Source organism: Solea solea, chromosome 15, assembly GCF_958295425.1.
Source record: "Solea solea chromosome 15, fSolSol10.1, whole genome shotgun sequence".
Lineage (NCBI taxonomy): Eukaryota > Metazoa > Chordata > Actinopteri > Pleuronectiformes > Soleidae > Solea > Solea solea.
Genome location: NC_081148.1, coordinates 5446150 through 5460961, shown reverse-complemented (window position 1 = coordinate 5460961; position 14812 = coordinate 5446150). Strand labels below are relative to the sequence as shown.

General features: G+C 39.2%; 1 protein-coding gene across 7 annotated transcripts in view; it reads left to right on the top strand.

The window, feature by feature from the left end:
- Positions 1-13513, top strand: part of nckap1 (NCK-associated protein 1) — a 32501-nt gene extending 18988 nt beyond the window's left edge. For 4 of the 7 annotated variants that reach the window (XM_058650802.1, XM_058650800.1, XM_058650798.1 and 1 more), the window contains 20 exons: positions 481-587; positions 714-846; positions 1666-1747; positions 1945-2003; positions 2162-2307; positions 2862-2994; positions 3059-3202; positions 4166-4305; positions 4570-4701; positions 4968-5186; positions 5949-6079; positions 6547-6644; positions 7029-7122; positions 7604-7686; positions 8223-8303; positions 8399-8492; positions 8577-8693; positions 9929-10038; positions 10644-10733; positions 11453-13513. In XM_058650802.1, coding sequence (XP_058506785.1) covers positions 481-587; positions 714-846; positions 1666-1747; positions 1945-2003; positions 2162-2307; positions 2862-2994; positions 3059-3202; positions 4166-4305; positions 4570-4701; positions 4968-5186; positions 5949-6079; positions 6547-6644; positions 7029-7122; positions 7604-7686; positions 8223-8303; positions 8399-8492; positions 8577-8693; positions 9929-10038; positions 10644-10733; positions 11453-11569 — 2310 coding nt within the window. In that variant the 3' untranslated portion in view covers positions 11570-13513. The remainder of the gene's footprint in view (positions 1-480; positions 588-713; positions 847-1665; positions 1748-1944; positions 2004-2161; positions 2308-2861; positions 2995-3058; positions 3203-4165; positions 4306-4569; positions 4702-4967; positions 5187-5948; positions 6080-6546; positions 6645-7028; positions 7123-7603; positions 7687-8222; positions 8304-8398; positions 8493-8576; positions 8694-9928; positions 10039-10643; positions 10734-11452) is intronic. The other 3 variants (XM_058650804.1, XM_058650803.1, XM_058650801.1) reach the window with 1 other exon arrangement.
- Positions 13514-14812: the final 1299 nt, after the last annotated feature.

Here is a 14812-nt window from a genome sequence, read left to right as displayed (position 1 = left end):
TTTTATCTGTCAAATGTACTATATGTACGACATACAGCACAGATGAAATTGCAGTCCTCTCAGACCCACATAAATAAACATAAAGATTGGTGAGATTGGTTGCTGTTTTAGATGGAGATGTTCTGGTGTTGATGCCAGTGTGGGGATACTGCCAAAAATGCTGAATTTGGCATCGGCAAGTATGCAAATGAATTCACTAATTGTTGCACCTAGAAAAGAAATGGAATAGAACGGATCTTGAGAAAAATCGGGAGGAGCACTTGGCCAAGTTAAATTGTCGCTCAATTTGCTAATGTTAATGTGGCAGCGGTTTTCCATTTCAGCATCCCTGGCACTGAAATGAGGAGATCAATAAACAGTGAAAAATGTCTTTATCTTACATTATAGCAGTCAGACCTTGGAAGATACAGTTTATAGCCAGCTACTCTTCTTCACCATTATTTTTGTTCTGACATTGTCTCTTTCTTTCTGTCCCACCAGGCTTTATTTGTGTTCATGGCGTTGTCTTTTGCCAGAGACGAGATAATATGGCTGCTTCGACATGCAGACAACATCCAAAAGAAAAGCACAGATGATTTCATTGACAAGTACGCACTCATGAATAATGCTAATGCACAGTCCAGGTTCAGGCCTGAATAGACCACGCTACATTCTTTGCCTACTCTCTGCGTAGCTTGTGCGGCTCCAGTCTAATTTTGTTGTTTTTTTTGCAGACACATAGCAGAGTTGATCTTCTACATGGAAGAACTCCGAGCTCATGTCAGGAAGTACGGTCCTGTGATGCAGCGATACTACGTCCAATACCTGTCTGGTTTTGATGCTGTGGTGCTGAACGAATTGGTGCAGGTATGAACAGCACACTCACACGGACTTACTGGATTGAACTGTATCTTTGAAAAATAACAGCCTGTGGCCTCCCCCCACAGTCACATTTATTTAGTTTGCACTGAAAGCGTAGTATATTTTAACGTACAACAATAACTAAAGATTTGCTTGAGTTTCAAAAGTCATTCTGTACTGAAGCTGATAAAACAAATTCAAACAGTAATATAAAGCGATATGATTGTCTTTATCATCTGTATTCTTTTTCAAATAATCATAAAGTAATTAAAAGGACATTTTATGTTTTTTATCTTTTGTCTTTACATCTATGTATTTCATGGTAAATTGTTTGTATTTATAAAGCGCTTTTCTAGATTTGATCACCACTCGGATGCCTTGCGTTTTGCCATTCACACTCATTCACTCACATTTTCATACAGTGCATATATGCACAGCACATTTTCTATCACATATCTTTCATACCCGTTCACACGCTGTCAGCACAGCCATTAGGAGCAACATGGGGTTAATGTCTTGCCCAAGGACACATTGGCATGTTGACTAGTGGAGGCGGGAATCAAAACAACCCTCGCCACTGAGCTTGTTAGAAAAAAACTGTACGGTGCAATCATGGAGATTTTTATTCTTAGTCTTGATGTTCAACAGTTTGTCATGTTGAGTATTTTACCTTAACTAACCATCATCATCATCATCATCATCATCAACATTGACATTTAAATGCTAATGTTTATTTTATTTTTAACCTTGACAGCCTTTTACTCCATATAATCCATATTTCCACTTTGCACGTCTTTCTAATGTAATGTGTCTTTTATGGAACAGAACCTGTCCGTGTGTCCAGAGGACGAGTCTATTATCATGTCTTCATTTGTCAACACTATGACCTCTCTCAGTGTCAAACAAGGTAAATCGTTGCTTTTTGAACTATTAAAACTTGAAATAGTATCATTGACAATAAGACGTATTGCAGTATTATTACATAAAGTAGAGGCAGCAGCAATAATTAAACTCCTTTTTATAAGAGTAGGACTTGTGATCTGGGTGTTTTTAATGATGATGTGAATAATTCTGAGCTAACTCTTGTGTGCTTCTGTGTTCCAGTGGAGGACGGAGAGGTGTTTGACTTCAGAGGCATGAGGCTCGACTGGTTCAGACTGCAGGTATTCACACTAATCTAGAGCTTAAATTGTTTTTACATATTTATAAAGGACAGAGAGGCTCTGCTAGTGCAATATGACCTCCATTAACTTCACCCTCTATCTCCATGCATTCCCTTTCTGTCCTCTTCCCACCTTCTCTGATGTTGTTCTCTCTTTAGGCCTACACAAGTGTCTCCAAAGCCAGTCTTGGTATAGCTGACCACAAGGAGCTCGGTAAAATGATGAACACCATCATCTTCCACACAAAGATGGTGGATTCTCTGGTGGACATGCTGGTGGAGACATCAGACTTGTCCATTTTCTGGTGAGCCCCACACATGAAAGGGATAGTGGAGTTTTTTTGAAGCTCAGTCTCCCAAAACAGAGTCCAAGGAGAAAATCTGTGTTTTTAGATTGTGGGCACATGGGATTGTTCTGGGCTACTGCTGCCTTGTTTGATGAGTTTGTGATGTTACAAAGAAGCCTCAAAATATCACATCACTGCTGTCTCCATCACTAAAATAACAACTATGTGTGCTGTAGTGTTAACTTCCTGTTTTTCTCTATGGACTTTGGTGTGGGGGATGAGCCATTTACAGAGCAACACAAGTTTCACTTTCCATATGGAAAAGGCTCTCTAACGATGACATTAGACAGCAAACTTATTCTCAAAATGCTAAACATTTAAGCTTGCATAGATTTAATGGGCTGAGCCTTTTGTTAAGTGGCAAAAATCAGTTGTTGTTTTTTTTAATAAAGCAAAATTATTTGGATGTAATGAGACTCAAAATATTATAACGAAAATAGTTTTACTTCAAGTAGTAGTGTGTAATACTTGTTTATATGTTCTCCCATGTTCTTTGTTGTGTGTGCGTGTAGCTTCTACAGCCGTGCGTTTGAGAAGATGTTTCAGCAGTGTCTGGAACTTCCCTCTCAGAGCCGACACTCCATCTGCTTCCCTCTGCTCTGCACACACTTCATGTCCTGCACACACGAGCTCTGTCCTGAGGAGGTAAATACACACAAACGCTCTCGCGCACACCTGCGTTACAACAGTAATTATTTATCTTGATTAGTGGTTCTCTTGTCTTCCTCCACAGCGACACCATATAGGGGACCGGAGCCTGTCATTGTGTAACATGTTTCTGGATGAAATGGCCAAACAGGCCAGAAACCTGATCACTGACATCTGCACTGAACAATGTACACTCAGCGACCAGGTAGGAACACAGAGGCAGGAAGGAAGACACTTGATCAGTCATTTTTGGGAAATGCAGTTATTCTATTTGGCCCCCTTTACACCTGACATTAGGATGCGTTTTCTGTAATTGGATAGCAATCGGATAGCGCTTCACCACATGCATTTACATCTGGTATGAACATGCGTCTCTGAAATCCACATCAAGATCTGGTCGCTAACCAATGACGATCTCCCTCCCTTGCATAAACTCCCCCTCTTCTTCTGCAAAGACTTGCAGCAGCAGACTACAGCGTCACATCCTTTGTGCCCCAAAGTGATTTGACAGATCAGTTAACAATCCGTCCTCAATGCATCTATCCAAAGGAAATCACAGAAAATGGCAGGTATGAAGGGGGCCATAGATGTGAAGAGGAGATCAATGAAAAGCCAAAGAGCAAAAAAAAGACAATTCAGTTTCATGTTGGGTTATGTGCTGGACTATATTCATTTTGGCTCTGATCAGTTGCCTGGCAACCAGCAGAGATTCCCAGCAAGTAACTGGTCCCAGCCAAATACTAGGCTGAGAGTGGTATTGATTAGAAAATGAGAGTGATGTCGATCTTCTCATTAAAATTAGAAAGCGAGTGAGTGGTGATCCTAAAATGTCAAAGTATATAGATGACAGAAGAGTCTTTGAGAACAGTTCAATTTAAACATTGCGTATTCATTAAAACGAATCAAGTCGAGCAAGCGTTTGTTGTGAAATGATTCTACACAGTAACAGTCCAAACAAATTGTTTCACAATTTGATGTAGCAACATTAAAAGCAACATTGACTATTATAGTTGGTGAATCATATCACATCCTTCATGGATCCATATCATTGAACATTTCTTCGATTTTTCATCTTACTTTGAGTGAAGTTTTCTCTTTGTTTCTGTATTTTGTCTTAATTTCTTTCCAACCATCTCTCTCTCTCTTCTTCTACTGGCCTGTCCTGTAGCTGCTCCCCAAACACTGTGCAAAAACCATTAGCCAGGCTGTGAACAAGAAGAGTAAGAAGGCAACAGGGAAGAAGGGTGAGCCTGAGCGAGAGAAGCCGGGGGTGGAGAGCATGAGGAAGAACAGGCTGCTAGTCACCAAGTGAGTAACCAAAGACCTCAATGTGTTTGTGACTCATTCTCCCTCTCTCTCCCTCTCTCTTCTTTGGAATGCAATAAACTTTAAATTATTTTGTTGCGTCTGAGGTTTATTCCGTTTGTTGTGGCACTTACCGCAGTAAAATTCAGTGGTTTTACTCATGTATCTATAATATGTTCTTTTTGCTTTCTGCAAAGACCAACCATATTCTCACCGATCAGAAAAGTTACATAATACCTGGTGTTTTTTTTATTTTTCTTCTTCCAGTCTGGACAAACTCCACACAGCGTTATCTGAACTCTGCTTCTCCATCAACTACGTTCCCAACTTGGTGGTGTGGGAGCACACGTTCACACCGAGAGAGTACCTCACCTCTCACCTGGAGATCCGATTTACAAAGTACGTCATTTTTACTTTAGATTTAGCTTCTTTATCTACCTTCTAGGAATGACAAGAATCAATAGTCAGTGCTAGGAACAGTACATACTGTAAGTATGCAAGTGGTTTGAAAGAAGAAAATATACTCAGTACTGATAAATGTTTAAATCTGTTTAAATTTTTATTATTAATAAAAAATTTACAGATTTTACTGATTCATATTTTTGCTAGGTTTCTAATGTGCTGTTGCTGAACTGACATCTTGGAATCTTTCCGTTTTTCTCCAGGTCCATCGTGGGGATGACCATGTACAACCAGGCTACCCAGGAGATCGCCAAGCCCAGTGAGTTACTGACCAGCGTCCGCGCCTACATGACTGTGCTGCAGTCCATAGAGAACTACGTCACCATTGACATCACCCGGGTCTTCAACAACGTCCTCCTGCAGCAGACGCAGCACCTGGACAGTCACGGGGAACCCACCATCACCAGTCTCTACACTAACTGGTACGTTCACCTGTAAATCTACATATTGTAACAACAAGCATGTGGTAAATGAAAGAAAAAACATCTTTAAAATTTTTTAAATTAGGGCTATATCCTTCATCTCCATTTGTACTGCTGAAACAGATTTCCTGGTGTGAGAATACTCGTATTTATTTATTGCTCTCCAGATGGAAATCATTTCATTGTTACAGGTTTTTTCCACAGCAGGAAAACGCTTTTGTAGCACAAACATCTAAATGTCATGCTAAGTTATTTTGGCCACTGAAGCAGTGGGGCCCTTTTGTCATTAAAGTTCATGACTGTGGATATTATTTAGTTTTTTCTTTTACTTTGTTGTTGCATTCAGGAGTGCATGTTTAAATCTTTCAGTACTTGGTAACCCTTATTTTTAGAAATATATATATTTTTTTAAATTTGTTTCGAATATATTTGTCAGCATGATTACAGCCTAATTTTTCTTTAACCTGCCCTGCCCAGTACCTAGAACATATACAGTGTGGTTGACTGTATGCCTTGTGGTGTTGAACAGATTTACTGTGCGCAGGAAGAGTCTGCACAGCCTAATTTCTCAATTGGTTTCTGGATTAAATAATTCTGAAATTATTTACACTCTCCACAAAAGAGTGTAAATAATGCATTTCTGGAATTACAGCCTAATTTCCGTAATTCATTATTTACACTCTTCTGTGGAGCCAGACACTTGGTGAAGGATGAATTAAAAAAATGTCTCACTCACTCACACAAAGTCTTTTGTGTGTTCAGGTACTTGGAGACGTTGCTCCGTCAGGTCAGTAACGGACACATCGCATACTTTCCCGCCATGAAGGCCTTTGTCAACCTGCCCACGGAGAATGAATTGACTTTCAATGCAGAGGAGTACTCGGACATCTCTGGTACAGACACACATTCAGAAAATTTGTATTTTCACAGAGGGGATGAAGCGATGTTACGCGATGTGTAAACATAAGAATTCTTTGTGGTTTTTCTTTTCCTTTCAAACCAGAACAGTACTGTTCTAAAATAATACACATGTGTACAAATACACTTTAAGCCTTAGGTGTTTTTCTTAGACCGTGCCTGAACTGATACATTCAGTAAAAAGTTAGGTCAGCAATACTGAAGACTGGCTGTGATTTTCAAATTGAATGTGTTAATAATCAGAATTTATAAATTCAAAAAACTGATTTAAAAGATGCAGACACCAAAATTTGCCTCATGATTTTGTTTACATTTGTTTACATTCTAGCTAAATTAACTAAATACTGTGCTTCTCTTTTCCTTATGTTGACACGTTATATTTTTTTTCTAAGGATTGTAAAATGAAACTTTTAATCATTTTTCTGTGTGTGTGGTTTCACAGAGATGCGTTCGCTGTCGGAGCTTTTGGGACCATATGGAATGAAGTTCCTCAGCGAGAGTCTGATGTGGCACATCTCGTCACAGGTCGCAGAGTTAAAGGTACATGCAACCAGCTGTGAAACCAAGTCCAAGCCTTCAAACGGCTCTTTGATGTCGCAAGGACCAGACAAAATGTCCTCAGTCTGACAGGTCAAACTGGTCCACACAAACATAGAAGTCCCCTTTCTATATAGATTTAAGTTAAAACCAAACATGATCACAGCAGATAAGTTTAAATTAATGTATATTACATCACAGAAACATAGTTATTGCATATTTTATCACCAAAAACACACATTTTCAAACTCATCTGCAGCTTTGTTTGCATATATGATCAATAATTGTCCCAATATTATGTCCTTTTTTTTCTTTTTTTTGAATACAGGAAATACAGGAAATGAAAGTCAAAAATCACTAACTGTTGTGCATTTGTCTTCCATTCAGAAACTGGTGGTGGAGAACATGGAGGTGCTGACCCAGATGAGGACAAGCTTCGACAAGCCTGACCACATGGCGGCGCTCTTCAAGAAACTCACCTGTAATTTCTCGCTCACACTCAAAACACGCACACATTCTCGTGAGCTTAGAACTACTGATCAATAATTCCACAATAACCTTGTAAATCAAGTGATCTGAGGGAGAATTTGAAGCACAGCTGCTCTGTTACAGGTCACTGGAAAGATGGCTCCAAAAAAACAACCTAAGGACTCTTTAAAATTTGTATGAAAAACACAAGTGAATATGTGTCAACATTAGCGGAGTGTTTTTGAAATGAGACATTGCCCCTGGTCATCTGTTGTGTTGAAACGAGTGCATCTGTCTACACGCGGAGCGCTGTGGTCCCAAAACATTTGTATTTTAACAACCTGCAGATAAAACTCAACATAGTGGTATTTCCTAGCGATTCTTCTCACTGCTGCTGCTGTTAGTGAGCTGTTTGTGCAACAGGCTTAGTGTAAATCACTGTATTGATTAGTGGGGTATTTATTTATGACACTTGTTTGCCTGTCTCTTTGTAGCTGTGGACAGTGTTTTGAAGAGAATGACCATCATCGGAGTCATCTTGTCCTTCCGCTCCCTTGCTCAGGAGGCTCTGAGAGATGTAAGACACACACACACACACACACAACACATTTCAAATCATGTGCATTAAACATGTGATATCGGGTAGAAAAATGTGTTTTGAAGGAATACAAAATGATGCGGTGAGAGGCCATTCCCATGGAAGAAGCCAGAGGTTTCTAACCGAGGTGCTTCTGGCTTAAGAGCTGCTGTGATGACTGAAGTTGCTGCAGTCTCTCTGAATTCATTAACCAGCACCACTTTTCCCGTTTTGTTGTTAGATACGTGTGAGAAAAAAAGAGAAAACTTGTGGTGTCTGTGTGCGTCCTCTCATTCACCTCGTCGCATTCCTTCCAAAAAGTAGAGATATTTTTGGACAAACCCAGAAAAACAAGCTCCTCTTCGACTCTCTTGTTTGTGCCTTGCATCTGACGCGTGTATCCAATACTGATTTGTAATAAATAATTGTGCAAAAGATGCTGCTTGGGAATGGCCCCTTATATTTCCTTGAAAATTACCTTTTTTTACATCTATACTTCTTAATATTTTCATGCTGCATCTCTTTCTCTCTCTCAGGTTTTATCCTGTCACATTCCCTTCCTCGTCAGTTCGGTGGAAGATTTCAAAGACCACATTCCCCGAGAGACAGACATGAAGGTGACACACACTCGCAGACAAACCTGTGGTCAGCATTGAGACGATGTTCCCTCCTCTCCTGGCGTTCGTGTGAATATCCTGTCTTGTGTTTCCAGGTGGCCATGAATGTCTACGAGCTGTCATCCGCTGCAGGTCTGCCCTGTGAGATCGACCCGGCTCTGGTCGTGGCTCTGTCCTCGCAGAAAAGTGGTGAGACACAAACAAGGCAGTAAAAACTGAATATATCTTCTACATGTGGCATCACCTGATGACCTCCTTCATGTGCCTGTGCAGAGAACATCAGTCCAGAGGAGGAGTATAAGATTGCCTGCCTGCTGATGGTGTTTGTGGCTGTTTCACTGCCAACGCTGGCCAGCAACGTCATGTCCCAGTACAGCCCCGCCATTGAAGGTAGGCTATTTTTAATTAAATGAATCATTTTATTTTAAATCACTGCTCGCTCAGATTTTGTCTGCAGACATGGTTATGGTATGTCCTGTTTTTTGAGAGCACAATATCGCAGGAACTATTTTAGAGGATTTCTTCAGACTGGCTACAAAGACTCAGTTGGTCATCATAGGTCAAAGTGATTGTGACCTTACAAATCTTAAATTGTCTTGTGGCTGTGGCCGCTTGAAAGTCATATTCCTCTTAAGTGAACATGTTATATAAGCCTGAAACAGTCAAGACTGAAACTGCTTTAGAAATTAGACTATTCTCACATTTAAGAAGCAAGAAACAAAAAAAAAAGGTTTTGTTTTGTTTTTTAATAGAAAGACTCAAATGAGTTAATGCTTACCGTAGTCGTTGCTGTTTAGTATTCCGTCCTTGGACTAATCCATTGACTGATCGCTGTGGAGAGTCTGAGAGCAGCGCGGGAGAAAACACTCCACATTGTCGAGAACATAATCTACTGCATCTGCTCTGCATGTCAATGAGGCTGACCCCGTGGCCTCACATCGATTCATTTGTGTGCACACAAATCACATCACAGTCTTCATTACTTATTCTTTTCAATAATGAAAATACCAAAGGACAATTTACTCCCGTGACCTGTTTAACCTTATTTATTTCACTAAAAAGATTCATCCAGTTAAATAAACCTGATCTTTTGTTTTCTTTTTTTCTGCCGCAGTTAAACAGGTATCGAAGAGTTTCGTCACTCAACAGTGAATTATGAAAACATTGGCTCCTAACAACCTTGAAATGAAAGGCGCTGTTGTTAATAAGGAACAGTTGAGAAGGATAATGACTTGTAATGGGCTCCCTCAGTGTTGGTATGCAGACTGAATATTGGCTTTCCCGACGGCGCCGTCTCACGACAGTCAAACTAACCATTCTAAACTTATAATTACACTCGTATGTATGTATACACTCATTTGTTATGCGTCTCACAAACACACACGTCTTTGTCCTTGATGAACACTCTGCTGTGACAGAGACACTGATGATGCTCGGCTCGTGCAGCAGGATACTTGTGAAGTGTCTTCTGCTGAGATTTGTCCAGAGGGAGCTGGTCTCAAAATTCTCCACTCCAACTTTTTTTTTTTCTTTTTCTTAAAATGACATTCTTACACACAGCCCCTTTAGGACAGTATCAGTAAAAAACGCAGTTTCAGTAACACAGTGTTTGCTGCCCCCTACAGGTCACTGTAACAACATCCACTGCCTGGCCAAAGCCATCAACCAGATCGCTGCTGCTCTCTTCACCATCCACAAGGGAAGCATAGAGGACCGTCTGAAGGAGTTCCTGGCTGTAAGACAAATCAATATTATTGAATTCTATCACATTTTCACAGTTTTCATTTCTCCACGTCAGTGACAGCCTCAGTCTGGGGAATTTTAATTTTTTTCCACCTGATCTCTTTGACATACGCTGCTGAGAGTTTTTAGGGTTAAAATTTAAAAAATTCATATGCCACTCATAACAAAATTAACTTAATACCTTTTACATTATGATCTCGTCGCATGGCTCCACATGTTATTGTTCCCAAGAAAAAGGGGTTCAATGAAAGCTGAGAGAAACACATTTTTAAACACTCACCTGTACCCTTTACTGTGAAGATAGATTATTTTTAGTGCTTTGATTTTTATGAAAAGTCAATGATCGTAGTCACAACGTCACTGGTTTTGTTCACACACTTCTTCAAGCCTCTCTCTCTCAGAAACTCTTAGAAAGTACAAGAGCATCAGACACATCTAATAATTAGTAGCTGATGGAAAACAAGTCTGGTTTGAAATAAAAATGTATTTTTCTCATCGTTCACAAATGTGCTTTGAACAGTGAAAACTAACTTGTTCCACTAAAGACTTTAGCACTATTCTAACACGTGTGTGTGTGTGTTTACTGTGTGTGTATAGCTCGCCTCATCCAGTCTGCTGAAGATCGGTCAGGAGACGGACAAGATGACGACGCGTAACAGAGAATCTGTCTACCTGCTGCTGGACATGGTGAGAAAATGAAATAAAACTTTATTCATCTCTTTGGTCCAAACACACAACCATTTTGGACATACTGGAATAGCTTTTAACCACATGTGTGCATCAGGACGGCCTCTGGATCCTTGTGTACATCTGTTGTGCTCATCCCTAGATATGATGAAAAGCAGGCTCAGTGCAGAGGCTATGTACTGTAGCTGTAATAGTAGATTGTTGATTTTCAGGTTCAGGTTTCAATAAAATACTCTCGTTTTGCAATCGCAGCTCTCTGTCCTGAGCTCCTCATCAGATGAGCACAGAGACAAATCTCTCTTGACATCTGTTTTATTGTCCAAATTTGATCTTATTTAGGTTTTTTTGCAGTGTAGGCAGTTGTTGCCTGTGCTGGAGTAGTAATAATTTCACCATAAGGACCTATAATTACACGAGGTGGAGTGGAACAGCCCCCTTCCTCTCTCAGAACTTCCACGTGATTGGTCAGAGTTTTTCATGATACAACAGATTTAATCAGTATCAAAAAAATCTTGCCTACTGTACCTTTAAATGCCGCATAAATGGCACACCATGGGGCATTCACGTGTCCTCCAGCAGAAGAAACTATAACCCAAACTCCTCCAGTGTTTTTATTTTATTTACCAAATGCATCTGGTCGTCTTTAGCCTTAGACACTAAAAACACAGTGATTATTATTCATCTGACACTGTGTGTGTTTTGTGTTATTTGTGTCTCAGATCGTGCAGGAGTCCCCGTTCCTGACCATGGACCTGCTGGAGTCCTGTTTCCCCTACGTCCTGCTGCGAAACGCCTACCACGCCGTCTACAAACAGAGCATCAGCGCTAACGCGTAGTCGCACAGTAACCACACGGCGAAGGCCTTCGATTCCACCGCGCTGTCTGCCACCTTGTACCGCAACGAATACACACTAAGATCATACACTAAAGACAAACTAGAACACGCTAAACTATGTCGACGCGACCTCAACGCGCCATCCTGACAGCAGCGACGCGACACCGTCGGTGTCGACGCGAGAGAATAGTGACACACTAACAGTATAGCATTTAAAAACAAGTCCACACTAAATACAGAACAAATACTGTACATTTGAGAAAAAAAAAAATGCCAAAAGAACATGTAAAAACACACAAAGACGTCAAAATAAACCTAAAAAAAAAAAAACATTAACACACAGACTCACACTAGCTGGATGAAGTTGGGGATCAGTGTCTTTATTTTACTCATTGTACTTTTCTCATGATGTTGCCAGGGACCATAACCATAGCAACACATAATATACCACATGTTTGTTTGGTATAACAGAACAAAAATATAAATATATAGTTATATATATAGTTGATAATAAAATATTCTTTTTTTTGTTTCGTTTGTTTGTTTTTGATGAGAGGTTTAAGATTTTTAGTGGTGACGGTTTGGATGCTTATTTTGGGAATGCAAATGATTCTGATGTGATGTGGGGTTGTTTTTTTTTCTTTTTCTTGCTTTTATCAATGAGGGCGGGGTCATGTGTTCATAATGAAAGACCTGTTGCTTGTTAATGTAAGTTTACACACGTATGTATACATTATACACACACACACTAACATCCTGAACATCTGTAAAACTACAAACACTAATTTTTCAGCATTTCATAGTAAACACACACACACGGGCAGAAATACACTTTCTTTTCTTTTTTTCTAGCTAGTCGTAACAATCTTTCTTTGTGGGTAAAGATATGATATCTGTATTCTATACTTTGATGTGAACTGAACTTGTCTGTTTTCAATGTTCTTGTTTTGTTCTTTTTACGACGATGACGACAATGATGATGACGATTTGCCAAATGTGTTGACACTAAAAAGTTGTGTATTAGGGTTGGGAAGTGGTGAAGTGTTTGGGAACATTAATGGGGGAAAAAATGCCATTTTGAAATGTTTGGTTTGTCACTGCAGCAGCTCAGTAACAGAAGAGGTGACGTGAGGACTTTTAAATTACTGCAGTGGAAATATAGTGGCGATCAGGAGTCGAGGTCCAGCAGGTGGCGCTCTTTTTCTTCAGTGGTGTAAAGTGAAAATCCATTTTGAAAAAAAAAAAACAAGTGCAGAAGGACAAAATATAATTAAACTTTCTAACAAAGTTAGAAGTGAATGAAGAGGATGAAATGCTCAATTTTATCTTTTGATTGTGGGACAATTTGCTGAATTCTTGCATCAGATTTCTAACCGTTTGCAGAGATGTTAATATTTACACTCCACTGTCAGAACACTGCAGATAACACTAAGTCCTAAAATAAAAAAAATAAACCTGTGCTGCAATAAGACAAAAATAACAAGTATTCACCTGGATGATGTTTGAAAAACTGTGTCCTCTGATGATGATGGTTACATTTTTCTTTTGTGAAAAGATGGAGGACTTTTACAAAAATGTGGTGTCTTTATTTTTGAATGCGGCGAAGGCTTCATCCTGAGACACCTAAACAAAACAATGTTTTCCTCTGTGTCGGCTCCTCTGCTCATGTACTAACAGCAGCTCAGACTGAACATGGCTCGCTCAGGACTGCACTCTCACCTGGGACGGTCTGAAAATGACACAGGAGCTGCAGAGTTTGTGATTCTACTGTGCATCTGTCCTGTGGTTTGCATTATAAGCTTGTGAGACAGATCTACAAGACACTTTTCTGCCATTTGATGTGGACTGGTGGTTGCTCTTTTTCTTTCTAACCTATTTTTGTGTCTCTAATTCCACCGTGTAACTTAAACGACATGAATAAAATAAAGTTTAGGGCTGTGTCAGAGCTGAGGCTCCTGCTTCCTGCCTCAGCTGAGACTGTGGTTCTCTAGTTAAACCATTTTATCATGGTGTTTCAGTCACATGATTCTAAACAGAACTACGAAACGTGTTTGCTATGATGAACAAATAAGTCCTGTTGGTTTTGACTTAAAAGTGCCAGTGTGTAGTTAATAACAGTTAGTGAAATCCTTTGGTGAGACCACAATGTAACTACTGTGGCCTTAACATACCAGAGAGCACATGGGCAAAAAGAACATGTATTTCAAACTAAAGTACCCAGTTAATAAAAGTATCAAAGGAAACTACAAAATACAGCAGCCACACCATGTATTAAATTAAAATACTGCATTTTTGTATTTTCAAAATAATACAGTACAGTTGTATAATTAAGTTTACAGCTAAAACTCATTGGTATGGAAGCCTGTTTCCACAATTTGGAAATAAAAGAATACATACCTAGCTCATAATTATAAGATACTAAGTCATAATTTTGATTTAGTAAGTCATAATTATGGCAAAGTATCTCATAATTATGACTTACTAGTAGAAATTCTTTTTTTACTTTTCAAGTGTCAGAAACAGGATCCCACACAACGTGTAAACAACCTTTTTGTAACCTGTCAATACAACATAAAAACTATCAGGTAGCCACATTTAAATGTTACATCCAATGCAATCATTTCTGAATCTATCAAGCTAATTAGAAGCCAATAATTATGACATGATCAATGCGTTCTAATTTTAAATGTGCAAGAAACACTTTGAGGAAGGAAGTGACCTCATCAAGTTGTACAAACCAGAAGACTAAACCATCTGAAAGAGAACATACACAGAAAATCTAAATTATTATAACTCCAATAACTAAAGGGAGAAGAAACATTAATAAATAAATAAAGGCAAACTCAAGTGTAGCTATGAAAGTGTGTGACTTATTCAGTGATGGTTATATGTGTCCAATTTCCATTTCGTCCAATCTGCAGCAGCACCTAAAAGCAATAAGTCAAATATGCTCAGCCAACAAGCCGTTCAGAGGACATTACTTCTATAATGTTTGTGATTATTAGATATCAAACTAAATTTTAATATCAGGCTACTTCACTGTCTTTTAGTTAAAAAAGGTAGAGATACACCTTTTCATTAAAACCTCATCGTCATAATGTTTTGTTTTTTCTTAAACCCTTTTAACTGCATTTTAAACAAAAGTAGGTATTTGTTTGACTTGATGATAATAAAAACATCATCTCCAGCTTCCAGAATGAACCAGGTGTCACATTCAGTGCTGCTGTGTCACACTCAGTCCAGC